At 42.5% G+C, this 26,432-nt stretch overlaps 1 protein-coding gene across 6 annotated transcripts in view; it reads left to right on the forward strand.

Annotated features, from left to right (window-relative positions):
* The window catches only part of MAGI2 (membrane associated guanylate kinase, WW and PDZ domain containing 2), a 1,098,994-nt gene that overhangs the window by 888,797 nt on the left and 183,765 nt on the right, over positions 1–26,432 (forward strand). For 4 of the 6 annotated variants that reach the window (XM_033957935.1, XM_033957936.1, XM_033957930.1 and 1 more), the window contains exons 11-12: positions 15,867–15,898; positions 24,775–24,964. In XM_033957935.1, coding sequence (XP_033813826.1) covers positions 15,867–15,898; positions 24,775–24,964 — 222 coding nt within the window. The remainder of the gene's footprint in view (positions 1–15,866; positions 15,899–24,774; positions 24,965–26,432) is intronic. The other 2 variants (XM_033957932.1, XM_033957934.1) reach the window with 1 other exon arrangement.

A 26,432-nucleotide genomic window follows, 5' to 3' on the forward strand; every position in this document is an offset into this window, starting at 1 on the left:
GTCTCCCCTGCTCGAAACCGTATTCGCGGTTTTTTTAAACATTCGCTGGGGTTCCTGGAATGGAACCCCCGCGAATTTCGGGGGAGTACTGTAAATACAATACAATAGAGTTGATAGATCACAGAAAGGAAAAAAAAAAGGGTTAGTGCACATAAAAATATTCGAGCCAAACAAAATATCGTGTTTGTTCAGGGGTTTCCCAGAATAGAGCAGAATGGTCCAGAAGCAGTCATTATGCATTCCATACTGAGATATATTTAACTGAAGCAGAAATTCAGGACAGGAGTCTCTGCCTGTGTGGGCACAAGCCTTAATCAAAGGTCTGGGTAACTTCCTTTGTTTCTAAGCCAGCCCTTGACGAGACAATCTTACACCAAAAGCCTCAGTTCTTTCTCTGTAGCTTTTTGCTCCTTAAGGTGACGAACCAGATCTCCTCCTTTATCTGTGCTTAGTGAGGGTGAGAAGCGCTCCTTCCTCACCCTAGTCTCCACCCACCTTCCCTTACCCCATACCGCAAGCAACAAGAACTTCAACGTGCTCCTCGCGACCCCATCGGCTCTCCCTCTGACATCACTTCCTACACACGGGTAAATATAACAACAGTGAAACTAAAGTAGATAGAATAGAATTGCTAATCAATGTGATGGATGTGCTTGTTTTTGGGTGCAAATTAACTCAAAACACAGCTCGATAGTCAACAGGCAAACACGCATTTTCATCATCCACCATCTTTTTTTTAAAATGTAACTTCTGCCAGAGCTGAAAATCCAAGTTCACAAAGGTAAGAAGATCATACGATAACAAAGCCTTGATTGCTTTGTTGCTCAAGTTAGGATAACTACTGCATAAAAACTAAAACTAAAATTACTTCAAGGACCTTTCACGTCAAAGAATGACGCTCGTCTGGGTGGTTGTAACCTTACGCACACAGATGCTCATAACATTGACTGACTCTTGCTTATATGACGTACGTGTCATCTATTCTAGTGTATGCTTTTGAAGGGAATTTTTAAAAATTTTGGAATCTCTCGTGGCACACCTGAAATCTCTTTGGGGCACACCACGCAGCTACTGTGTTTTCCCGAAAACAAGACCTATTCCAAAATTAAGCCCTAGAATGACTTTTTAAAATGTTCCTAATATAAGCCCTACCCCAAAAATAAGCCCTAGTTAAGACCGACCACCAAAGTCCCCTCCCGAATGTCCCAGACACTCCCCAATTCCATCCCTGACTCTAGTGCTGCCCGATTCGCAGAAAAAAATCAGATTCGTCAATTCAGCGACCTCCACTCCGAGACCTCCAAAAATGGCAGCGGCAACGCTCTGAACGGGTTGCTTCATGGTCTTCCCCGCTGGTGCCTCCCCATCATCAGTGACACAGCAGAGGAAAGGCCCCAGCAGGGAAGGCTGCAAAACAGCCCGTTCACAGTGCTGTTTTTAGAGGCCTCAGAGCACAGGTATGTCAGTCTCATGGTGGGAGATCGATGGGGTTTTGCTGCACAGGGGGATGGGAGGGAGGGATAGAAAGATGCTGCACAAGGGAATGGGTAGGAGGGTCGGTGGGGTTCTGCTGCACAGGAGGATGGGACGGAGGGATAAAAAGATGCTGCACTTGGTGGGAGGAAGGAAAAAGGAAGAATTGGGGTGGAAGAGAGGAATGGAGAGATGATTGTACGTGAAAAAAAAAAAATAAAACATCCCTCAATGCATTTTTTGGACACAAAATTAATATGACACTGTCTTATTTCTGGGGGAAGAACGGTATTGGCAATAGTGATTCAAAACATAACCTGAATGGTTTTATTGACTCATACAAAACGAAAAAAAACCCTCAAGATCTGCACTTATTTTTCTCCAGTCATAAAATGCTGCACACCTGTATGCAAACACTTTGAAACATATTTCAATTATTGCCAGAGCAGTGCAATGCATGTCACATTCACATTGAAATCATCCTCTGTACTTTACTTTGAAATGCCAACATTTCAGGGAGTGATGTGCATATGAATAAGTTTCATTTTCCAACAAAAAAATAAGAGAGACAACTTTGAATGAGTATATCTGAAAAGCCACTACAAAATATACCCAGCAGTGCTGTGTCTGCTTACATCCTCTGCACCATACTTTAAATCAAGCCCATCAAATAGGGATGTAGCTGGTGTCCTCCATATCCACCAGGGATACCCTTTAAATGAAAACAGGATTTGATATCTTTAAAGGCTATAGTTCATTTCTTCCAAGATCTCCAAGCCTCCAAGTGTGGGCACCTCCAAGGGGTCCCCACACTTTTACGGCTTTCGAGCTATTTTTAAAATGACCAAGTCAAAATGATCTACCAACAATAAAAATTTAAAAAACACAAAGCATACTGTACGCACAGAAAATGTTAATTATTATTTATATTTGGGGGGGGGGTTCAAAGAGATCAAGACAGATGACTTTAAAATATGCAATGTCACCTTAGTAACAACTATAGAAAAATAGACAAATATAGTGCAAAATATAGACAGCTGATATAAATTCTCAAAATGGACACAAATTGAAAATAAAATCATTTTTCCTATCCGAACTTCCTCTCCGATGTCAGAATTAAATATAAATATAGTGCAAAATATAGACTATAAATATAAATTCTCAAAATGGACACAAATTGAAAATAAAATCATTTTTCCTTTCCGAACTTCCTCTCCGATGTCAGAATTGACATCGGAGGGTTGGCTTGTGTACCGGCGGCGTGCAATTGCTGCATGCGCCTGGCCCTTCCTTGCGGCGGCTTCAGTGGAGGGCAGGCAGGGAGAGATCCCGGGCTCCGCAATCTACTCGCGTTGCCTTTGCGATCTACTGGTAGATCGCAATCGACATTTTGGGCACCTCTGATCTACAGAGTTCTGGGAAGGGGACCAGCATTGCTAGGAAGCCCGAGGGATCTTTCACTCCTTTTTCTCACACTTAAAAGAAAAAATAATCCAAAGCCCACATTATTTTTCCAAACCAGAGAGAGTTTACCGATAAATAATTTTTTAAAAAACTTTCCAGTCAGAGAAGATGCATAGGTATGGCACAGAGGTTTTTAGGTTTTGAAGGCCTTGAAGGGCCAAGCATAGCATCAAGCAACCTAAAGAAAGTGGTGTTAAAATAATTATTAGATCTGTAAAACAAACCGTGGACTATTCACATTCTGTGTCTCAAAAGTTTGAGAATGTGGATTCTAACTTAAGTTCCTTAGATAAAAGACTAACTGTGGTCGAAACTCAAAGTAATACGTTGCAATCTGTCTCAGTATCTGCTGTTAAGGATTCTACAGTGTTACATTCTAAAATAGAAATGTTGGAAAATATGGCATAGAGCGAGGAATCTACGCTTGGTTAATTTCCCAGTGACTCATTTATTATCTCCTGAAATGTTGTTAAGGAAGTTTTTTAAAGAAATACTGGGATTACCCAATCCGGAGAATTTCCCAATCAATAATTGTTATATTCTGCAAAAGAAAATACAATCCGACCAGGAGGTGGACCATCTGGTAACAAGTGAAATTAACCTGACAAGAGTTTTTGGAAGATACACAGGATGTTATTCAGAGTAGGTCCACCATGGTAATAACATGGATGAGTGAGATAGACAAAATGTTAATAATGAAACTTTACTTTAAAAATAGGTTGACAAAATTTTGTGGAGATTTTGTTAGAATTTCTCCTGATGTCTCTAGAGCTACACAACTAAGAAGGAAAGAATTTTTGAAATTAAGAATAAGAGTTCTAGCTCTAGAGGCATCTTTTTATTTAAAATTTCCATGCAAATGTCTTGTCAAATTACAAGACATTGAATACGTATTTTGGGATCCCATTCAACTGCAACAATTTCTAATAGCTCGAGAACAGAAATGATTTTTCCTATTGTTTTAATGATTCATTACTGAGAAAATGGTGGATGTAAGATTCCCAATAGTAATTGAATGGTTAAGATTCATTTGAATCAAGAACCAATTCTTTGTTTTCCTTATTTTTGTTAGTTGGAAAGTCGCATGTCTCCCCATTATTTGAAGGCTTGAAAAGGAATGTTTGTGTTGTATGAATATTGTCAAAAAATTGTTGTAAGAAACCTTTATCCTTGATATCTTTAAAAAAACATAATAATAATAATTATTAGATCAAAAAGATAGTGTGTAAATACTATATAATTTAACAGATCCATTCTTGCTATAGGAGACTTTAAGGCAAATGATTTACTAAAGCAGCCTCAAAGACTCAACAAGCATAGAAGGCAGCCTGAACTGTCTATGAACACTTAAGCTATCCAGGTGCACAGAAAACTATCATCGGCTGGTGGAACCAGAAAAAAGAGCACTTTGAAACGCACACAAAATGGTTGTTTTACCCACAGAAGTGATTTTAAAAAAACTGATATGGCACACTAAAAAATCATTTTTTTTTTAAAAGACACTCTTATAACCAGGAAAGAGATACTATTCTTCACAAAGTTCTCAAAAAAAGAAGAAAAACCAGAAAAACGTATCTGAGAAGAAACATCCAATCCTGCAGCTGTATCTCTTCTCTCCTCCATTTCAAGTATCGCTAATTAAACATATTTAAAAAAAACCAAACAAACATGAAAATGTGCTCTTTATAAGTATTGCTGGGACCACCATTCAAACAAGCATAACCGAGACATGTAAATCATAAAAGACAAAGTGGAGAAAAACAGACTTCAATACAGTATACCCCCGCGAATTTACGGCATTTTCTGACCGCCTCTTCCGGGAACTAAGGCTACACCAATCAGGAGCTGCTTTGACGCGCCAGATAGCGTGTCAGAGCAGCTCCTGATTGGTGTAGCCTGACTTCAGTTCCCGGAAGAGGCGGTCAGAAAATACTAAGAACGATCCTGCACCCGATTTTCAGCACCCGCCGCCGCTCCTGCAGCCCTCTCCTGCCTCCGCCGATCTACTCCTAAACTGTATTTGCGGTTTTTCAACATTCGTGGGTGCTCCTGGAACAGAACCCCCGCAAATTTCAGGGGAGTACTGTGCTTTGGTTCTCGGACCTTCAAGGTGCCCGTTGGAACCCGTATCATCATGGGGCTGTAAAAATAAAAAAAAATAAAAACCCTCCACAAAACAAAAACAATAATCATTCAACACAATTCTTTAATCTTTTTCTTCAGTATGTATTATTTTTCATCAGGGGTCCACATCAATAGACTTGACAAACTGATGGCAACAGAAGTGAAAAGAACTATATTTGTGGATGCCACAACTAATGCGGTAATATTAGATCAAATTTTAAGGCATTGACCCAGAAAAATAAAAATAAAGTCACTTTTCTCGCAAAGCTCCAAAATAACTGGAACAGGCCATCCAGATTACCTCTTGTTCAGACTTTCTCCTGACAGAGGTCCACTTGTTCTGCTGCAACACCAGCTGCTCATAATTCCCAAACCATATCACTTTGATCTTTTTTTAATTATTATTATACCGCTCATATCCTAAGTGGTTTACACTCCCTATCTGTCCTGGTGGGCTCAAACTCTATCTAGTGTACCTGGGGCAATGAGGGGATTAAGTGACTTGCCCAGGGTCACAAGGAGCAGTGAGGGATTTGAACCCACAACCTCAGGGTGCTAAGACTGTATATCTAACCACTGTGCCACACACTCCCACACTCTTAGGGCTTCTTGTATGAAGCCGCGCTAGCGGGTTTAATGCGCGCGACTTTTCATTACGTGTTAACACCCGTGCTGGCCTAAAAACTACCGCCTGCTCAAGAGGAGGCGGTAGCGGCTAGCACGGCCGGCAGTTTAGCGCGTGGTATTACGTGCGTTAAACCGCTAACGCGCCTTCGTAAAAGGAGCCTTTAGTGTGATTTAGTTTCAAAAAGTTACTACAAGCCCAAGTCCACCTTTGTTATAGTCTGTCTCAAAAACCCTAAAGTAATTTCATTTTTTTTTTTTTTTTCCGATTACTGGGCATAATAAAAATATGTCATCTACATAAGTATAGATGGTTGCATCAGGACTATGTCACCCAGTGCCTTAAGATGTAGATTAAGTAAAGCAGAATTAATCGAAGACAGAAAATGGGATGAAGTGAGAAACAGACATTTAAGTAATAAAGATAAGATCCTCTATTATGGAGGCCTTTAAAGAAAAAATAACTGTAAAATATTTGCAAGTGATTCAGAGAAGAAAGACAAAATCAAAGAGAAGGGAAACCAGAGGAAGAGAAAAGCTAGAGCTGAGCGTCAATCATAGTAACATGGTAGATGACGGCAGATAAAGACCCAAATGGTCCATCTAGTCTGCCCAACCTGATTCAATCTAAAAATTTGTTGGTTTTCTTCTTAGCTATTTCTGGGCAAGGATCCTAAAGCTCTGCCCGGTACTGTTCTTAGGTTCCAACTACTGAAGTCTCCGTCAAAGCTCACTCCAGTTCATCTTGTTTTCCTCCTAACTGGTTTCTGTAAAAACTGTCAGACTTGTTCCTCTCGTGTTGGGTTACAGCAAGGTATCGCCATGATTAATTACAGTTAGAGGAAAAATGAAATTATTTAAAGGCAGCATGCAGCCTTGCAATGCACTGCAGAGCTTTCAGGTGAGAAGTCTGCTAAGATACCATTACCAGTAATTTCAATTTAGCACATACTACCTACAAAATAAAAAAAAATTAAATGAGTTTAATGAATAAATTAATGAAAAAGTGATTGCCCTAGAAGATGAGTACGTGACATGATTAACTTTGTGATGCAGCAGCATGGGTCACTTGATATTCTAACACAGTGTGCTACATTGGACTCAATTAAATCTACAGGAAGTCTGTATTTTCATAGGGAACAGTTACCGTATTTGCCGGCGTATAAGACGACTGGGCGTATAAGACGACCCCCCAACTTTTACAGTTGAAATATAGAGTTTGTTATATACTCGCCGTATAAGACTACCCCTTCTTCCGATTCGCGACCCCCCCCCCCAAGCCGGCAAAAACAGCTTTGCACCGCAGGCCCAGCCGCCCAAGACGAGTCGGAGGCCCCTACCCGCCGCATCCTGCACGTGGGCAGACTCGCCCAATCGACACGCTGACCTCCCCGCGCACGCTGACCATCTTCTCTCTGCCTGCACTTTCCCCGCGGCCCTCTTCGGCGACTCAACAGTGGCAGCGATCAAGACAGGCTGCAAACGTCGGGACCTTCCCTCTCTGAGTCCCGCCTATTTTGTTTCAACTTCCTGTTTCGCATAGGCGAGACTCACAGAGGGAATGACCGCCTGTCTTGATCGCCCGAGGCTGGGAGGAACAGAAGATTTAAACAGTACCCGGCGTATAAGACGACCCCCGACTTTGGGGAGGATTTTAAGGTACTGAAAAGTCGTCTTATACGCCGGCAAATACGGTACTTCTGGTTACATTGAGTTGTGCCCCGTGGTCCTCTCAAAACCCCTGGGCAGGTTTGCAGCTAATCTGGATCACTATTTTATGCCTAAATATTTTTTTTGCACGGTGCAAGCAACTAGGAATTAAGATTCTCATTTTGACAGCTGTCGGCCGTGGCTGTCTTGTATTCAATGATTCGAGGACAGCCCAGCCTTATTTCCCCTTTATTTGAATTAATCTACAGTTTTGGATAGTTTTTTACTGTTTTGTGAGCTTTTTTCGGATATCGATTTTTGTTCCTGGGTACTATTAATTTATTTATTCAATTTTCTATACCGTTCTCCCCAGGGAGCTCAGAACGGTTTATATGAATTTATTCAGGTACTCAAAGCATTTGTCTCTGTCTGTCCCGTTAGGCTCACAATCTATCTAATGTACCTGGGGCGATGGGGGGATTAAGTGACTTGCCCAGGGTCACAAGGAGCAGTGTGGGTTTGAACCCACAACCTCAGGGTGAGCACTATTGTCACACAGCACACTGTGAAAGAGTCAGGGATTCTCTCTTAGTAATGATGATATTATACCACTAGGCAGCAGGGGTCACTAATCGGAGAGAGAAGGAACTACAACCCTCAGGGCTGAGCTCAGGGCCAGATTTAGATGAAAAGAGGCCCTAGGCTATTCCACTTATGAGGCCCTTTCACCTCCCATTTTTAAGTTTGTAAATTACATGAGAGATAATAAAATTCATCATTACTGTGATGTATATCAATATGTTAAATGAAACATGTTGTTATTGGTACTAACCTTTATAAAAAATGTGACACGGATAATAAATAAAAAAAAGTCGAGAACACTTATTTGGACATTTATTCTCAGCACCATATATAGTACTTGTAACAATAACTAATCAAACATAACACACAACATTGCCCCTTCCTATGTCCATAGTGCCTCCAGTGCGTCCTTCCTCACATCACCCCCCCCCCTGATGCCCGCCTGCCTCCCATCCCCCTTCCATTAAACACCCCCCTATGCCATCCTGCCTGCCTGCCTTCCATTAAACCCCCCCACCTCCCCTCCGATGCCAGCCTGCCTGCCTCCCATCCCCCTTCCACTGAAAACTGCCCCCACATCCCCCAATGCCAGTCTGGGCCGCCCTGTCCTGACAGATCCACGTTTTGCCTCTCTCCCCGCGGGGCTGGTCTTTGCCCAGCTGTTTCTGGACTGACGTCTTTCCCTCCCCGATCCTCCTCTCAGGGCGAGAAAAAGAAAGGGAGAAGCCGAGTCGGCGCCCCGTTGCGGCCGGAGCTGGTTCCGATCCCGAAGCGTAGAATTTCTCCTTATTTTCGGTTCAGAGTTTTAGTGTTCACTGTTTTTAGAATAGTGTAGTTTTAATTTTGCTAACAATTTGAATGTAGGCCCCTCTTGATCTTGAGGCCCTAGGCTGAAGCCTAGTTAGCCTATAGGAAAATCCGGCCCTGGCTGAGCTACCTAAGAAGAGGTGGAAGAGCTACCTAGTCACGAGGGCGGGGCCCAGGCAGATATGAATAGATCTTTTCCATTATAAAATTCAATCAGGGAGGTCCCAGAGTGAGAGGAGGCTTTCCAAATCTAGAGGCTGATACAAGCCTCAAGTAACACTCTCCAGGAATGTTTCCTAGCTATGGGTTTGAAATGCCAAAGCAACAAAAAGACAGCATACAAGTCCCCTTTCCCTTAAAAGGAACCCTGGGAAGTTAAGTTTGGAACGGACTGTTTGAAGGAGCTGATATTGTGAGACCGTTGATACTTGGCTGGCTGAGGTAAGCCGAATTTATTATTCTGAGAACTGTGGAATGCGTTCGTGGATCTGGCTGGGACTCTTTATTTGAATAGAGACTTCCCCTAAGCCTGTGAGGAAACAGACTCAAAGGGCCTGTTTTACAAAGCTGCACTAGTGGCTGCAGCGTGGTAACGGCCCCGAAGCCTGTAGAGATTTAAAGGGCTTCGGGGCTATTGCCACGCGGCTTTGTAAATAAGGCCCAAAGAGTGTGTAACTAAAAGCTTTTCCTTATACCTTCCATGAGTGCAATGCAAGGCTCCAAGAGGGTCTGGACTGGACTCTGCTTCACACACATTACACTTCTCCCTCCGGATTCATGGGGGATAGAGGCAGAGCCGGACCGCGAATTGTGAAATATCACAAATATCTTCTGGTCCGGCTCTGACCCACCTCCGTCTCCCTCCTGCCTTCCCCCTGGCATCCCGGCCTTACCTGGTGGTCTAGCGGGCTTTCGGGGCAGGAGCGATCTTCCTAGCTGCCGTGAGTTCCCGTAGTCTCTTGAGACTACGAAGGGAACTCCCCACAGCCATTTCCTATTGGCGATCTACACGGGGCAGGAGTGTAGGAAGATCGCTCCTGCCCCGAAAGCCCGCTAGACCACCAGGTAAGGCCGGGACGCCGGGGGGAAGGCTAAACTGTGGGGGGGGGGGTTTTCTTTTTTCCCCCTCCCCCAAAAATCGCAAATATGTGAAATTGCAATTGCCGAAACCGCGAATGGGTTAGGGGGAAGTGTACTATTGAAAAAACACATAATATATTTTTCCTGCTCATTTTTAGTTGGTAGATAATATAAGATTTGCCATACTGAAACAGATCGAAGGTCCATCAAGCTTAGTATCCTGTTTCCAACAGTGGCCAACCCAGGTCACAAGTACCTGGCAAGATCCCAAGGAGTAAAACAGATTTTATGCTTATTATCCTAGGAATGAGCAGTGGATTTCCCAAATTCATCTTTAATGGCTTTTAGTCTTTTCTTTTAGGAAATTATCCAAACCTTTTTTAAACCCTGCTAAGTTATATTGTTGACATTTCCTGTGTCATAGCAAACAACCCATCTCTACTGGATAGTTGTCTGGGTACCGATGCTGAATAGTGGTGGTACTCGGATAACTTCTAGCAATCACCAAATATCCAGATATTGATCACTGGTGTCCTGGAAGCACCCAGCACCGAATATCTAGGTACAACTGTAAAACGCCGCAGTTGATGTTTTAAAGTAATGTCAAATTTTACTTCCAAAGGATCAATATTGTCACCACTCTTATTCAATATTTTTCTCTCTCCATTACTCTGCCTATGTCAATCAATAGGCTTCACTACTTTCACTTATGCCGACGATGTTCAACTGCTTCATCCACTGAATCCAGACAATAAAAATGAAATAACTTTCCATGAACACATTACTAACACTGTCAGAACATGTTTTTACAGGTTGCGGATGATCTGCTCAATTTCCAAATTTTTAGAGCCAAAATCACTAAACATATTGATTCATTCGTTAATTATTTCAAAGCTTGATTACTGTAACTCTTTATTAATAAATGTCACCCAAAAAGAGAAAAAGCGTCTTCAAATAGTTCAAAATACTGCTATCAAATGAATACACAACCGCAAAAAATTTGACCATGTTACACCGCTCTTGATTGAGTCGCATTGGCTTCCTGTTGCCCATCGTATTACTTTTAAAATTTTACTTTTAGTTTTTAAAACATTGTCTACAAATGAACCCCAATTTATTAATGGATTACTTATTCCACATAGTACGTCGCGTTCTTTAAGATCCACCAATCAAAAACTCCTATCAGTTTCATCACTAAAAGTCATTGGAACTCGTCGCCCTGATATTTTTTCTGTAATAGCCCCACAATTATGGAACAGCTTGCCCCAGTATCTTAGAGAAGAAAATGATCTAAAGCAGTTTAATTTATAAGCTTAATTAAAGATTATTATCAAATTTTTCCTTTTTTATCTTTTTATTTCCCCGTTATCTCCCCTACCTGTTGTTTTTACCATTTATGTTCTCTTTTATATATACGATTGTAGTTCTACCCTTTCTTTCCCCGTGTATCTGTTAGTTTGTATGACATTATTTATTATTTTGTATGATAATGTGTCAAACTTATGTATCCTTTCATAATTAATCTGATGTACCTATTTTTTTATCTGTAAATCGCTTAGCAAATTAAATTAAGCGATTCAATAAGTCAAAAATAAACTTGAAACTTAAACTTGAAACTTGATGTTTCAACAATATTTCTCTTCAACCAATCTTATTTATATCAATTTAAGACATTTATATGGATCTTCTGTTTGTAACTAGGCACCACACTGCCGGTTACTTTTTATTCTGCATCAGTCCAGATTTATTAAACAACTTTATTTTATTCTGTATTTTTTCATTTATTTAATTTTTTTTTTAAAAAACGATGTATCTATCGTTTTTGTATATAACTCAAGCCTAATAGTTTTCCTATTCCTATTGGCGCTGTGATTAAAAGGAACCTGTCACTTATCTTAACAGTAGACAGTTCCTCCTGCAGGCTTGAGTTATATGCAAAAATGATAGATACATTGTTTTTAAAAAAAAAATTAAATAAATGAAAAAAATACAGATTAAAATAAAGTTGTTTAATAAATCTGGACTGATGCAGAATAAAAAGTACCGTATTTTCACTCATATACCGCGCACCCGTGTAAAACGCACACACGGATATAGCGCGCGGGGAACTGTAATTTATGTAAATAAATTTTTATATACCGCGCACACCTGTATACCGCGCATGCCGGCCCGACTCTCCCGTCGCTGCCCGACTCTACTTTCGCCCGCCCCGATTCTCCTCTGGCCAGCCCGACTCTCCTTTAGCCCGCCCCGACTCTCCTCTGACCAGCCCACTCTCCTTTATCCCGCCCCGACTCTCCTCTCCCCCTTGAAGTCCTGTCCCCACCCTGAAAGCCTGATGCCCCCCCCCCCGACGTCCGATTCACACCCCCCCGCAGGACCGCTCGCACCCGCACCCCGAAGGACCGCTCGCGCTGGAACACGCACCCGCACCCCCACCCCGAAGGACCGCTCGCACCCCCACAGCCTCCCCATCCCCTCCCCCCATCATATAGAAGTTTCCTACCGTCGTCCTGCTGCTTCCTCATCCGGCAGTCCTGCCCCTTCTCTGACGTCAGAAAGAGAAAGGGCGGGACCGCCGGAAGAGGAAGCAGCGTAGACGCAGGGCTAAGAGAAGGGGCAGGACCACCGGCAGCAGGACGACGGTAGAAAACTTCTACATGATGGGGGGGTGGGGAGGTTGTGGGGGTGCGAGCGGTCCTTCGGGGTGGGGGTGGGGGTGCGTGTTCCAACGCGAGCGGTCCTTTGGGGTGCGGGTGCGAGCGGTCCTGCAGGGGGGGGCGAATCGGACGTCGGGGGGAACTATGTAAAAAAAAAAAAGGGGATAACGCACTCACGCATATAACGCGCATGGTTATACACGGTTTGTAAAATCGTGAAAATATGCGTGAAAATATGCGAATATGTTTGAATATATGCGTGAAAATATGGTAACCGGCAGTGTGGTGCCTAGTTACAAACAGAAGGTCCATACAAATGTCTTAAATTGATATAAATAAGATTGGTTGAAGAGAAATATTGTTGAAACATCTTTGGAAGTAAAACTTGACATAAGATGAAATAATTGAGGAATCAACAGGAGATAATTATTGGGTTGTACATTAAAGTAATGTCAAACATAGAGTTTAAATAACAGGAAGAATGTGTTTTGTTTTGTTTTTTTCTGGCAGAAGATTCTTACCAACATCGTGTGTCAATAGTTTCACAATGAGAATTTGTTCCTCGTCATGTTTTAGTCTCACTTTTGTGCCTGTGATACTAACTGGTCCAAATTAAGGGGTCCTTTTACTAAGGCGTGCTAACTGATTTAGCACGCACTAAACGCTAACGCATCCATTAAATTCTATGGACGTGTTAGCGTTTAACGCGCGCTAATATGTAGCGTGAGCTAAAATCGGCTAGCACGCCTTAGTAAAAGGACAAGTAAATGAGCTAGAAAATGGATCAACCCCGTTTTGTAACCCGTGAAAAGGCACCTAACCGTGGAATCTCATCAGTTGCGGATGTTGTGCTGGGCAACTTGTGGATCGGATCAAGACTGCAATGGCCCATCCCATTCCACTGCTTACGAAATCTCTTGCATATACCACAGTATTTTTTTCTTATTTCATGTACTGTAGTTCTCACCGAATTCAATTTATGAGTTTGCAGTGTGAAGTATCTTAAACAGTGTGAGACCTTGCTATTTTCACAGATGTATATTGAAAGAATTAAAATATTACGCCAAGACAAGTCAACTAGTCTTGTGAACGATTTTCTGTATGAGATAAATACTGTATTATACTCGAATATAAACTGATCCAAAAATAAACTGAGGTAACCATTTCCCCACCCCCCACCCCCCCAAAAAAGGTGGACTCGAATATAAACTGGTACTGTTAACCCTTTCAGGACCAAGGGACATATTTGTCCCATAACTTTAAAATCCTATAAATTTTGATTGGGATAGTCTACAGTTCTAAATTTGATATGTACGGATTCCATATGATACTGCCTTTATGTAAACAAACTGGTTCCGACATTCATTCATTAGCGTCGTTGCCAGATTGACGAGAAGATTCACTTGCCACACTGTCCATAAGCCAGAAGTTTGATTTAAAAAAAAAAAAAAAAATGATATTTCACAAAAAAAAATCAATTTTTTGGCATCTGCAAGCCCTTTTTACCATAAAAATGTCGTCAAAACCACAAAAATTGGCCTACGATCCTTATGGTCCTGAAAGGGTTAAAGGGCAGAAGTGACCCCCCCCCCCTCCTCCCCTCCCTGGTGTCCTGTCTGCCAGCTCTGCAGCCAAACAGCCAGCCAATCCAACCCCCTTCCCAGAATGGCCCCTCTTCCCATACCCACCCTGGGCCTTCAGTACTGCCCTGTTGGTTCAGTGATACAGACAGACAGTCAGTCTGCCCCCCTTCCCGGACCCACTGCGGGCCTCCACTACTCCCCTGGTGGTACAGTGGAGTGGGGAAACAGAGCTGCCTTAAATCCCTCCCTCCTGGCAACTTTGTGCAAATTGCCCGCTCCTCCCGGTCCCCCTGCAGGTCTACCTTTGGTCCCCAGTGGTCCAACGGTGAGGCAGGGCAGGAGTGATCCCTTTACGCTCCTGCCCGGCAGTCTCTGTAGTGAAAGCATGACTTCCATGATTGGGAGGGGCGGGCTAGTTGCACAAAGTCACCGGGAGGGAGGGATTGATGGCAGCTCTGGCTCCCCGCATCACTGGACCACCAGGTGAGGCTTACGGTGGGTACGGGATGGAGTTAGCTCAGACATAAACCAAGACCCCCATTTTTGGACCATTTTTTGGGCCCACAAAATCTTTGTTTATATTCAAGTATATATGGTTCTGTAAAGGCACAGTAGGTTGAGAGATCTAGTGCCATTAAACAAGAGAAGACAAGTTCATAAATCATAGTCACGTGCAACTAGCAGTTTGCTTTCATGTCTAAATATATTTGTCTACGCTACATTTCTTAAATAATAAATTGCTTTTTTTATTAGTAGTATCTGATAAAACCTTATTCTAATGATATGTTTGTTTTTCTGAACAATTCAACTCTTCCGTTGGTGCTTTTTTATGCTCTTTGAGCTATTGCAAAGGGGGGGGGGGAGAATGTGCACTGAACATTTTCTGTAGCTTTGTATCTCTTTTATCAAAACAGCTGGGGCTAGATTCACAAAACTTACCGATCGTGTGCCGATGGTTTTGCGATTGTTTCCCGACACAATTGTTCCCCGACCCGATTCACTAAACAGCTATGCGATCAATCTCCGATCCGATCCGCCCATGCAAATGAGGGGAAATGGCATGCATAAATAGGAAGCCCTCGATTCACTAAACAGAAGAAGGAACAGCCGATTGGGCTGGCCGATCCAAAATGAAGCGACTGCTGAGGACCAGTCGCTCATATCCTTGCCAGCGGTCCTGCTCTCTGCCGCCCTGAAATCCCAGCCCTGCAGTCCTGAAATCCCAGTATCAAAATAAAAAATAAAACCATCAAAATAAAACATTTTTGGAATGTCTTAAAACACATCTCCCTTGTGCAAAAAAGCGCGGTGCAAGCCCGTGGTTCTAACCCACAGGTTTAAAGTGGGGCTGCACAAGGCATGTTCTGTTCCGTTGTCTGGCTGCAAAGCGTGTTGTGTTCCATTCTGGCTGCACAAAAAATTGAAATGATTCCTGAAGTCCACCCCTCCCCCTTTAGTTTTGCCCGCAAGCTCGTGCGGAGTGCGAGCGCATGCGTGGATCGCATCTACAGGCAAAGAAGATGGTCTGCGCATGCGTCTGGATCGCTCTGCAGCGATCTGTGGGGGTCGCTGTGGGGCGTGTGCCCGATCACATAATTTGCATGAGGACTCTGTAGTGAATCGGTCGCCTGGCAAGACTCGGCCACGGATCGCCCAACAACGGTGAGTTTAGTGAATCTAGGCCCTAGACAGAGTCAACTGCATTTCAGGCCGCTCTCTTGAAATGGAATTGACGCCCTTCACGCTTAATACTTTTAAAGAAGCCATAATAGGAAGGTGTAAACTAATACTGACATTGGCACTGTTGTTTTGACTGCAGGTTTCTTCTCTCCATGGAAAACACCAAAGCAGGTACGTCTACTTGATTTTAACTTGTCAGGCTGTAATCTTGCATGAAGCTAAACCATCTGACTTTGCTGTGAGTGTCTTTATGCTATAGGTTAAATAGCCCTCATCTCACATGCGCTATGTGCATATTTACAGAAGAACAAACACTTAGGTGGAATTTTGGCATTTTCACGCATTTATTGCGGTATATAAGCTGTTATTATTATTATGCCATTATTTTAAATATTTACACACATAATTGGTGAATAAATGTTAGTATCCTAGCCCCCGGATTCTATAAATTTGGTGAATAAATGTTAGTAGCCTAGCCCCCCGAATTCTATAAATTGCATGCCAAAATTTACAACTAGCGTGCAAATTTGGATGCATAAGCTATAAAACAGTGCCAGTTACACCTAAAATAGGCCTCCTTTTATCAAGCCGCATTAGGGTTGTTGTTTTTTATTGCCGGCCACTGCGGTAAAATCTCTGACGCTCATAGGAATTCTATGAGCGTCGGAGCTTTTACTGCCGCTACCGTTGACAAAGAAACCCTAACGCAGCTTAATAAAAGGGGGGGGGGCCGTAATTGCTAAATTAGGCACCAGTTAGGCTTAAATACCAATAATAACCCTTACGTGGCATTAAGGGCTCCTTTTACTAAGGTGCGCTAGCGTTTTTAGCGCGCGCACAAAATTACCGCACGCTAAACCGCACGGTGCGCTTATAGAATAACGCCAGCTCAATGCTGGCGTTAAGGTCTAGCATGCACGGCAGTTTAGTGCGCGTTATTCCGCGCATTAAGGCCCTAACGCACCTTTGTAAAAGGAGCCCGAAGTTATGCTAAGTGGCAATAATTTATAGTTCCGCATATAACTGCACAGTTGCTATGCTATAAACTTAGCACCTAAATGCTATAACGCACAATTTCTAGGGGGGTATGCAGATGAGCGAGTCAGGGGCAAGTCTTGCATTTGGACATGTAAATTATAGAATACTGTTACTTGTGTGTGCAAGAGCCAACTTTAGAAGCCCATGCGCTCCAACTTTCTATAATGGCAGTTTTGCGTGCAGTTGGCATTATAGAAATGGCGCTTATGCCCTGATTCTATAAAAGATGCCCAAAGTTAGGTGCTTAGATCAGCCCAACCTAGGTACCTAACTTAATTATATAGTATGTGTAATCGGTGCCAATAATTTAGTCGGCATGTTATAATTTCCTTGAATTGGAATTAATTGCGTGGTAGGCATCTAACTTAGTAGGTGCCTACTGCTTTCGGGAATGTACATAGCCCAAGGCATCTCCAGAAAGTGGGTGTGGTTAAGGGGTGGATTGTGGGTGGTTCGTAAGTGTGTTTTACCATATAAGCATCCAAAACAGACTTAGGCGCCAGTATTTAGGCCAAGAAAACCCTGGCATAAATAGGAGGCACCTACCGGTGCGTAACTGATTGGCAGGCACTATGTCTTAGGCACCATTTATAGAATTGGGGTCTTAGGGCCTGATTCTGTAATTGGGTGTCTAAAATTAGGCACCTATGTCATGTCAATCACACTTAGGTACTCATTACAGAATCGTGCCTAAGTTAAACTTAAGCATCTATTTGGCACATGCAATGTAGGCCAGGATTTTAAAAGCCTACATTATAGGCACCTAAGTACTTTAGAGAATCACAGTTAATGGTTCCTAAGTCCTTCTATGCCCCTAAACATGCCTACTTTGGAGTTAGGTGCCTATCTTATATAGAATTGGGCCTAAGAAGATAGACGCCTATCACCCAATTAAATTTTTTGAAGCCAATATACTAATTAAGTTAGGTGCCTAAAGATAAGTGCTTTTTATAGAATTTCCCTCGTAGTGCCCATATGTTTCATATCTAATTTTTGGTGAACTTTCTTAAATCTGCCCTTCTATGTGCATAAATTACCTCTTATAATACCCAGGGCAGGATTAATTTGTCGAGGGCCCCTAGGCACCCAAGTACACTGGGCCCCCTGCCCCGCCCCACCCCACCATGCGCCCAGGTGGAAACAGGAAGCTGCGACAGAGGGAAGCTTTGGGCAAGCAGCACCGCTTGCACAATTACAGTTCCCGTTGCCTTTCTTACCCCCGTTGCTTGCTTGTCTTACTTTCCGCATTGCTGATCGGGGTGATCCACTTCAATTTAATAAATGAGGGGGAAGGGTCTCTTCTGGGTCGGGCCGCTTTAAAGTAAATAAAAGGGAGATTAGTTATCAGGTTTCCCTGCCGCGGTCCCATTGAGCGGGTGACATATGCCACGTGATCACCAGTTGGGTCCGCCGTGGGATATTTAAACCCTTTTGAAAACGCCGCCACCATCTTTGATGGTGGCTGTGGTCTAAAACAGTGGCTGTAAGCAGTAAAGTAAGATGGTTCAAGTACCTAATATTTAAAAAGTTTTAGTGGATATATAATGATAATATTGTTCTGGGTTTTAGGGATGTCAGATGAAAGCATAAAGTATTACATACTGTTTTTTAATAATAATAAAAATAACTTTATTTTTCTATACCGCCAACACCCAAAAAGTTCTAGGCGGTTCACAGAATTAAAAGGATTGGACACTCCAGTGATGATACAAAGCATACAGAAAAGCAGTACAATATTTCAATAGTGAAAAATACAATAAGAAAGTATAACCTTTTATCAAGCTGTGGTAGGGGTTTAATGTGCGGAATACCGCGCGTTAAACCGCCTGCTGCGCTAGCCGCTAACGCCTGCATTGAGCAGGCGTTAGTTTTTTAGCTGGCCGCGGGGGTTAGCGCGGCTTGATAAAAAGAAGCCCGTAGTCATCAATCAAGTAACATATTTTTTGAACAAATAGGTCTTAACCAATTTTTTAAGGGTGCAATAAGATGCAGATTGTTGAATCAGATCGTCTAACCATACTTGAACTTTACCTACTTGATAAACCAAGAATCGATCAAAATATTTTTTATAACGGCCAATTTTTGGGATTAGGAAAAGTGAATAAACCAGTACGCCGAGTAGACCTGGGGATTTATGCCTTGACAGAACCGCACGGTGAAACATATTGGCTTAAATGTCCCTGAGTCCTGACCATTCAGCTAAGTACTTTTCATTATTACATTAGTGATTTTTATTCCGCCATTACCTTGTGGTTCAAGGTGGATTACAGAAGAGGATTTCTGGACATGTCCAGAGGCGTTACAGAGTAGAGCGGGTTGCTTCAGAGGATTGAAATGTTTCATACGGTGTTAGTAAGTCTTCATGAATTTCTTGAATAGCAGGATTTTTATTAACAACTGGATCTGGAAAGGCCCCTCTGTCTCCTATCCCCCCCCCCACACCCCAGAACCCACTTATATATATATATATCCCCTTGAATAAATCACGAGTCGCAGCTCTGTTTATTATAACAACAAATAACCAATTGTACAACCATCAAGCTACCACACATTAACAAGAAAACAGCTTTTCGGCCTCGTGACCCCGCCCCTGTCAGCAAGGGTCAGGGGGTGGCAGGTGCCGCCCTGCCCCATCGGCCGGGTCACCAGCCCACCTGGGACCCGCTCCCGAACCAGCTTCCCTTCTGCCGCTCATCTCCAAATGAGCCCTGTCTTTTGGTAGTTCTAACCCCGCCCGCGACTCTCGAGCTCCCAACCCGGGAACCAACTAAAACTCCAAACAGGGAGGGAGGGTGGGAAAGAACCCAGCCGCTGAGGACCCGATGAGCCCTGACCTCTGCGGCTGCACGCTCTACAAAATTTACTAATCCCGCCCCGCAACCTATTCCCCACCAATCCCCTACTCCTGAGCACGGAGGGACGGCACCTATCCAATCACGCCGACTATCCGCTCAGCCGTCCCTCCTCCTAACCCACCCAGAGCCAATCCCGATGGGTCGCCACGAGAGCCTTCCAGCCCCGTGTTAATCGCGCCCATCGAGGCTTGCTCTCGGGCTAATTTGTAGTCTGGTGTCGCGATTAGTAGATTGGAGAGTTGGTGGTTTAGTTTTGCTGCCTGTGTGGCTAGAAGGCCATCGTACAGTTTTTTCCGTTTCTGATTGGAGGGTATGTGAATGCTGTCTGGGATCTCCTGTGTCTGTATAAAAGTATAATAACACTAAAGGATCCGATGACGATCCAACACTTAAAGCTATGGACCGTGAAAGTTTATTGAGTCCGTGGTGGTGCCGCTGAGGACCGTGGGATAGATAATATATTGAAAGATGTAATGGGCACGGCTTTGAGTATATTGGCTGTTCCTTTACATACATCCTATATATTTGAATGCATTGACTCCACTGTATGCAAATGTCTCTCACCCGGATTTTGAAAATCAAATCCTATCTATGGCTCTTGAAAACTGGAGTTATCCACCACCACTCAAGAGTTATAAAAATATTTTTTAAAAATAGAGACTTCCAAAATTAGTTTCTGGCAGACCCCACAATTCTGTGTGTTTAGATTTTCGATGCTCTTCCTCCTGCAACACAGCTTCCAGATTATATCTTTTAAGAGAATGAGACCACAGAGCCAGGATTTAGCATCAGGTTGATCCTAGCTCCTTTCAGTATAGAATTGTATAAGTCTACGTGGGCTAAGCCAATTTAAATGTAAAGTATCCCTGCAGCAGTGTTTAATATTGTAAGCATGATTTACCTTGAGCTACTGGTGAAAAGGTCTGAGCTAAATATAAATAAACAAAGTGCAAACTAATAAAGAAAATATAGACTTGTGGCAATACCTAATACCTTGGCTTATTATAGAAGTGATCTTCATGATTCCTATTTGTAATTTCATTAGCGTCTTGTGCTGCCACCTTCTTTTTTTCTGGAGGCATTTTACCATTATCATTAGAGACATTGTTGCAGAAAAAAGGGATGAAAAGATTCTGAGGCTTCTCTCAGCTCCGAGATGAACAATAAACAATGAACAATGAAAGGTCACCATGGAGACTCCTGTCTTCTGCTTGAAAATTAGTTTTGAAACACAGATCTGCTGGGATGCATTTTACAAGCAGGGCTTCTTCATTACATTGACTTGAACATGATGCCTAGATTCCCACTTGGGCTGTTGGGGGGGGGGGGGGAGGGCGGTTTCCAGCTAGTACAATCTCATAAAATTATTAAGATGGTTCAAGAATCTGTTCATTTAAATTTGAAAATTAGAATCCCTAAATATATAAATTAGTGATGTAGTTTAATTGCCATTAATGTGTATGATAAATGCACAAATATTAACAGCAATTAAAATAAAGCATTAGCCCCCCCCCTCTTTTTACAAAACCACAGGCGCGTCTTTTTAGCGCACTGAATGCTCTGCGCTACTCCCGACACTCCTTATGAGCATCAGGAGCAGCGCAGAGCATTTAGCACACCAGCCTGTGCTAAAAACCGCTTCTGCATTTTTGTAAAAATTGGGGGGGGGGGGGGGTTGGGTGGTAACATTTGCAGGTTTGGACAATTTCCTGGAGAGAAAGTTCATAGTCTGTTATTGAGAAAGACATGAGGGAAGCCACTGCTTGCCCTGGATCAGTAGCAACATGAAATGTTGCTACTCTTTGGGATTCTAGAATCTTGTTACTCTTTGGGATTCCGGAATCTTGCTATTCTTTGGGGATTCTGTAGGGAATGTTGCTATTCTTTGGGATTTTAGAATCTTGCCACTCTTTGGGGATTCTGCATGGAATGTTGCTATTCTGGGCTTTGGCCAGGTACTAGGGACCTGGATTAGCCGTGAGAACGGGTTACTGGGCTTGATGAACAATTGATCTGACCCAGTAAAGACTATTCTTATGTTCTTATTTAGAACATGGCAGGGGAATGTGGGGATCCTGACATGGATGAGTGAGCAGTTTATCTGTCCAGATCCATGCATGATCACAGACACATGGAACGTGAACTCTTTAGTTTTGAATGAAATTTCTTGGTTATTTTAAACCCTTGCCAATTTTTTTCCCACCCAGCTATAGGGAAAACAATCCTCTGTGATTAAGTGAGCAGAGAATTAGATCAAGGGCCTGCACTAGACATGGTGTGCTTGGATTTCAGCAAAGCTATTGATGCTGTCTAGCATAGGAGACTCATAAATAAGCTCAACAGCAAAGTGGCGGACTGGATTAGAAAGTGAATTAATGATAGAGAACAGAAGGTAAAAGGAATTTAGTCTGAAGAAAGAAGAGTGATTCTTAGCATCCCTCAGAGCTTTGTCCTGGGGCTGATTCTTTCTTCACTATCTTTGTTTGCAATATTTCAGAAAGGTTGGAAAGAAAAGATTTGCCTTTCTGCAATAAAATGGACACCCCCGAGGGAGTAAAGAAACTGAGATGTAATACCTAAGATTCAGTGTAAAATGGGTGAGGCAAACTTAATATCAGCAAATTGAAACTTAATAACAGGACTACCATGAAACAGTTTGAAAAATATATGTATAACAGCACTGAAATTCAAATAAGAGAGACATAATACAATGTCAGCATAATACTTATGAAACACCTAATAAGCACACATCAGAACATTCAGATAACATAGATATGACGCTAATGCTTTTCTACAGTGCAGCTTATCATATAGCCGAGAGGCCAAATGCAGATATCAGATGGGGACAGGATGGATGGAACACTGTCTGTTGGGATGAACAGGTGGGAGGCTAAACTCAAGACAAAGATGCAAATGTTATAATGCACAATGGTATGGCCGCACCTAGAATACTGTATGCAGTTCTGGTCGCCATATCTCAAAAAAGACGTAGCGGAATTAGAAAAGGTACAGAGAAGGGTGACGAAAATGATAAAGAGGGATGGGACAACATGAATAGATGATCTGTTTCACCCCTTTATGCTTTCAAAAATATTGTTAGAGTTTTATTTGTACCTTTTAGACCTCCAAAGGCATGGTAGGTTTACTCCTGTACATTTTGTGAATGTCGGCTCCCAATAGAATTTCATATTCCGTGCAAAATCCTTAGGATAGTTTTTCTTGCGTGCCTTACTGATCCCCGCAATTTATTTTTTTTAATGCACTTATTCCATACATCACATCCCATGCATTATGCTCTTTCCAGATGTCAGTTCTAGTTGTACAATCTCACTTGAATATTAGATTGAACCATGTACACCACTCTAGTTTAGCATGATTGCTTTCACACTGTGGAATACTTTACCACTGTATTTTCATGCCAAAAACTCTTATCCCAGGCATTTCTGACTGACTGACCATGTCATGTTGACAGCACTACCAACCCTCTTATCATTGAGAAATCATTGAAGCTGCTGTATGTTGTTAAAAATATAATGATTGCAATCTGTGCCCCTTCTGTTGGATCCTTGGCCTTTCACTACCTTGTTTCCCCCAAAATAAGACCTAGCCCGAAAATATGCCCTAGCATGATTTTTAAAGATGCTCCTAATATAAGCCTTGCCCCAAAACTAAACTCTAGTTAAGATCGACCTCGCAACCCCCGTGAATGTCCCTGACACTCCCTGACTCCATCCCTAGTTAATTAGTTAAAAAAACAAAAACAGGCTTCTACTATTTCTGGGCTGCTGCCCACCATCAGCAGTAAGAGGGGAAGATAAACACATACCAAAAAAATCAGATTCGTCAAATCAACGACCCTCCACCCTGGTGAGACCTGACATACCTCCGCTCCGAAACCTCTTTAAAGCTGCAGCGGCAGCAGCGCTCTGAATGGGCCGCTTCGTGGTCTTCCCCGCCGGGGCCTTCCTTCTGTTGCATCACTGATGATGTCATCATTGACGCAGCAAAGGGAAGGCCACAAAGCAGCCCATTCAGTGCGCTGCCACTGCCGCTGTTTTTGGATGCCTCAGAGGTATGTCAGTCTCACAGTGGGAGGGTCGGTAGGATTCTGCTGCACGGGGGGGGAGGGATATAGAAAGATGCTGCACATGGGGGGGGGGAGAAAGTAAAGAGGAAAAATTGGGGTGGAGGAGAGGAAGAGAGAGATAATTGTTGTACATGAAAAAAATAAGACATCCCCTGAAAATAAGCCCTAATGCATTTTTGGGAGCTAAAATTAATATAAGACCCTGTCTTATTTTTGGGGAAACACAGTATTTTACCCTTACAGTACATCTATGATTGTAAACCACTTAGATATACATTTAATAGATGGTTTATCAAATGAAGGTGAACATTGAACATTTTCCAGTTACATATCAGGCATGTGTACTTAAGAAAAACATTTGAAACTGACTTTGGAAGCAAACTAGACAAAGTTAGGGGACCATTTACTAAAATGTGCTAAAATTTGCAGTTGCAGTGGCTTAACACAGATTTTACAGAGCACATTTTGGAGGCATTCTTACTATTTTTATTACATGCTGTGTGTTGTTTTTCTCACGTCCATGACCCCTCTCTACCCACGCCGCCATCCCCAGGGGAAAAAATGAAAAATGCAGCACTGTGGCATGTTTCCGCATGATAGCTACATGTTATGGGATTAACACTTTTTAGTAAAAGGACTCCCTATACACTTCTCATTCCGTATTCGCGGTTTTGATTATTTGTGGTTTTTAGCTTGCTGGCTCCTCCCCCCCCCCCAAATTACGCCAGCTTGCATAGATAAATTGCCGATTCCCAGCACTTTCTTCACCGTGTTTTGTCTCTCCTTCAGGAACAGGCCAGGTCTCCTGCCATGTTATTCGCGGTTTCACCATATTCACAATGGTTTTTAATAGAAAACAGCGAATAACATATGAAAAAGTTATTTGCGTTTTTTTCTGTATTTGTGATTCTGTTAATCCCCTATCACAGCGAATACAGAGGGAGAAGTGTACTACCACTGGCAGAGAAAAAAGAAGCAAAAAAAGTCATACAAAAAAATTCTTCAGCTCGTACTTTTACAAAAAAAAAAAAAAAAAAAAGATAATCAAAATGTTTTCTTTATCACAGGTGATGGAGCGATGGGAGAACCAGGGAAGTCCTCAGACAAGCTTATCTGCACCGGCTTTGCCACAGAATCTTCCTTTTCCACCCACCCTCCATCGGAGTTCATTTCCCGATTCCACAGAGGCCTTCGATCCAAGGAAACCCGACCCCTATGAACTTTATGAGAAATCTAGAGCACTCTATGAAAGTAGGCGTAAGTAAATACCTTGATCTGTGCCATACTGTTTGCTGTGTTGTCAGCTATGATAAAGGCTTCTGATTGTAGATGTTTATAGAATGTGGAGCCGGGTATTCACAAGGGTTTAACTGGGCAGGAGAGGCTCCTGCTTGATTAAACCCTGCTAGCTGACCATCTACCAATATTCAACAGCAATTAACTGGGCACTGCCATCAAATATGAGCACTAACGCCCGGATTCTGTATAGGACGCCCGGTCTCAGAAGCCAACGGGCGTCCGATATAGAATCGCGCCTAAGCCCGCCTAAAATGAACCCGATTCTCTAACCGACGTCCATGTTACAGACGCCAGTTCGAGAATCAGGTTGCCGCTGAGCTGATCGCGGTAAGGGATCTCCCGGCTGAGGTCTCACAGCAAATCCGTGTAAGTTTTTGGGAATGTTTGTGGATTCCACATTAAGTATGGAGAAACAAGTAAAAATTTTGAAGAAAGCTTTTTATAAACCGAAACTACTCTGTTGTCTTAAGCCTCTGTTAGACTCCACTGGTTTTAAGATGATTCTTCAGTCTATGGTACTAAGCCAAATAGATTACTGCGATATAGTCTTTATGGGCTTGCCTGATTTTTCAATTTGGCAAATTCAGATAATTCCACATGCAGCTGCAAAGCTTTCATGGGGGAGTGGGGGGATACGTCAGCTGACCATTCTAGCCTGATGAAATTGCATTGGTTACCAGTGAGGGTTAGGATACATTTTCAACTTTTAACGTTTGTTTTTAAGGTTTTTTTATGGTCAAGCTCTGAAGGAACTTTAGATATTCGCTGGAAATTAGACTAAATATTCCTTCTGTATTGAGCTTTCAGAATACTTTAAACAGAGATCTTTGATAGGGGGTCTTTCACTAAGGTGCACTAGCCGATTATGCTAACATGCCCATTATGGACGTGTTAGCATTTAGAGTGCGCTAAATTGGCTAGCGTAAAAGACCACCGTTATCATGCATTTCGGAAGACAATTAAATTTCATCATTTTACTTTGCATTTTGAATAAGTTGGAAGCAGGGGGCTATACATTTGGATTTTTCCCTACTCTTTTATTGTAATCCGCCTTGAGCTTGCTGGTAAAGCGGAATATAAATGCTCGTTGTAAAGAGGTTTCCAAAAAGAGTGCAAGATTTGAATTGAGCGCAATTTCCATTCTGTTGTTTAGGTGGGGCTGAAAATTTCACAGCTGTCATGTAGACACATTGCAATTTGTAGTCATGGATCACTACACGAACGGACGTGTAATTATTGTGATAACTTATTACAAATGTGGGGAAAGTTTTGCGGAAGCAGTTCACCAATTGTATGCAATTTTCAGTCGATAAAATAGACCAAATCAGTCCCAGAGATTGTGTGATCTGACACCATTTGACTTCTTTCTATGGGGTCTCACGTCTTTGCCAACAAACCAACAGCAATTCCTCAGCTGAAGGACTTG

The sequence above is a fragment of the Geotrypetes seraphini genome, chromosome 9 (genome assembly GCF_902459505.1).
Source record: "Geotrypetes seraphini chromosome 9, aGeoSer1.1, whole genome shotgun sequence".
Classification (NCBI taxonomy): Eukaryota; Metazoa; Chordata; class Amphibia; order Gymnophiona; family Dermophiidae; genus Geotrypetes; species Geotrypetes seraphini.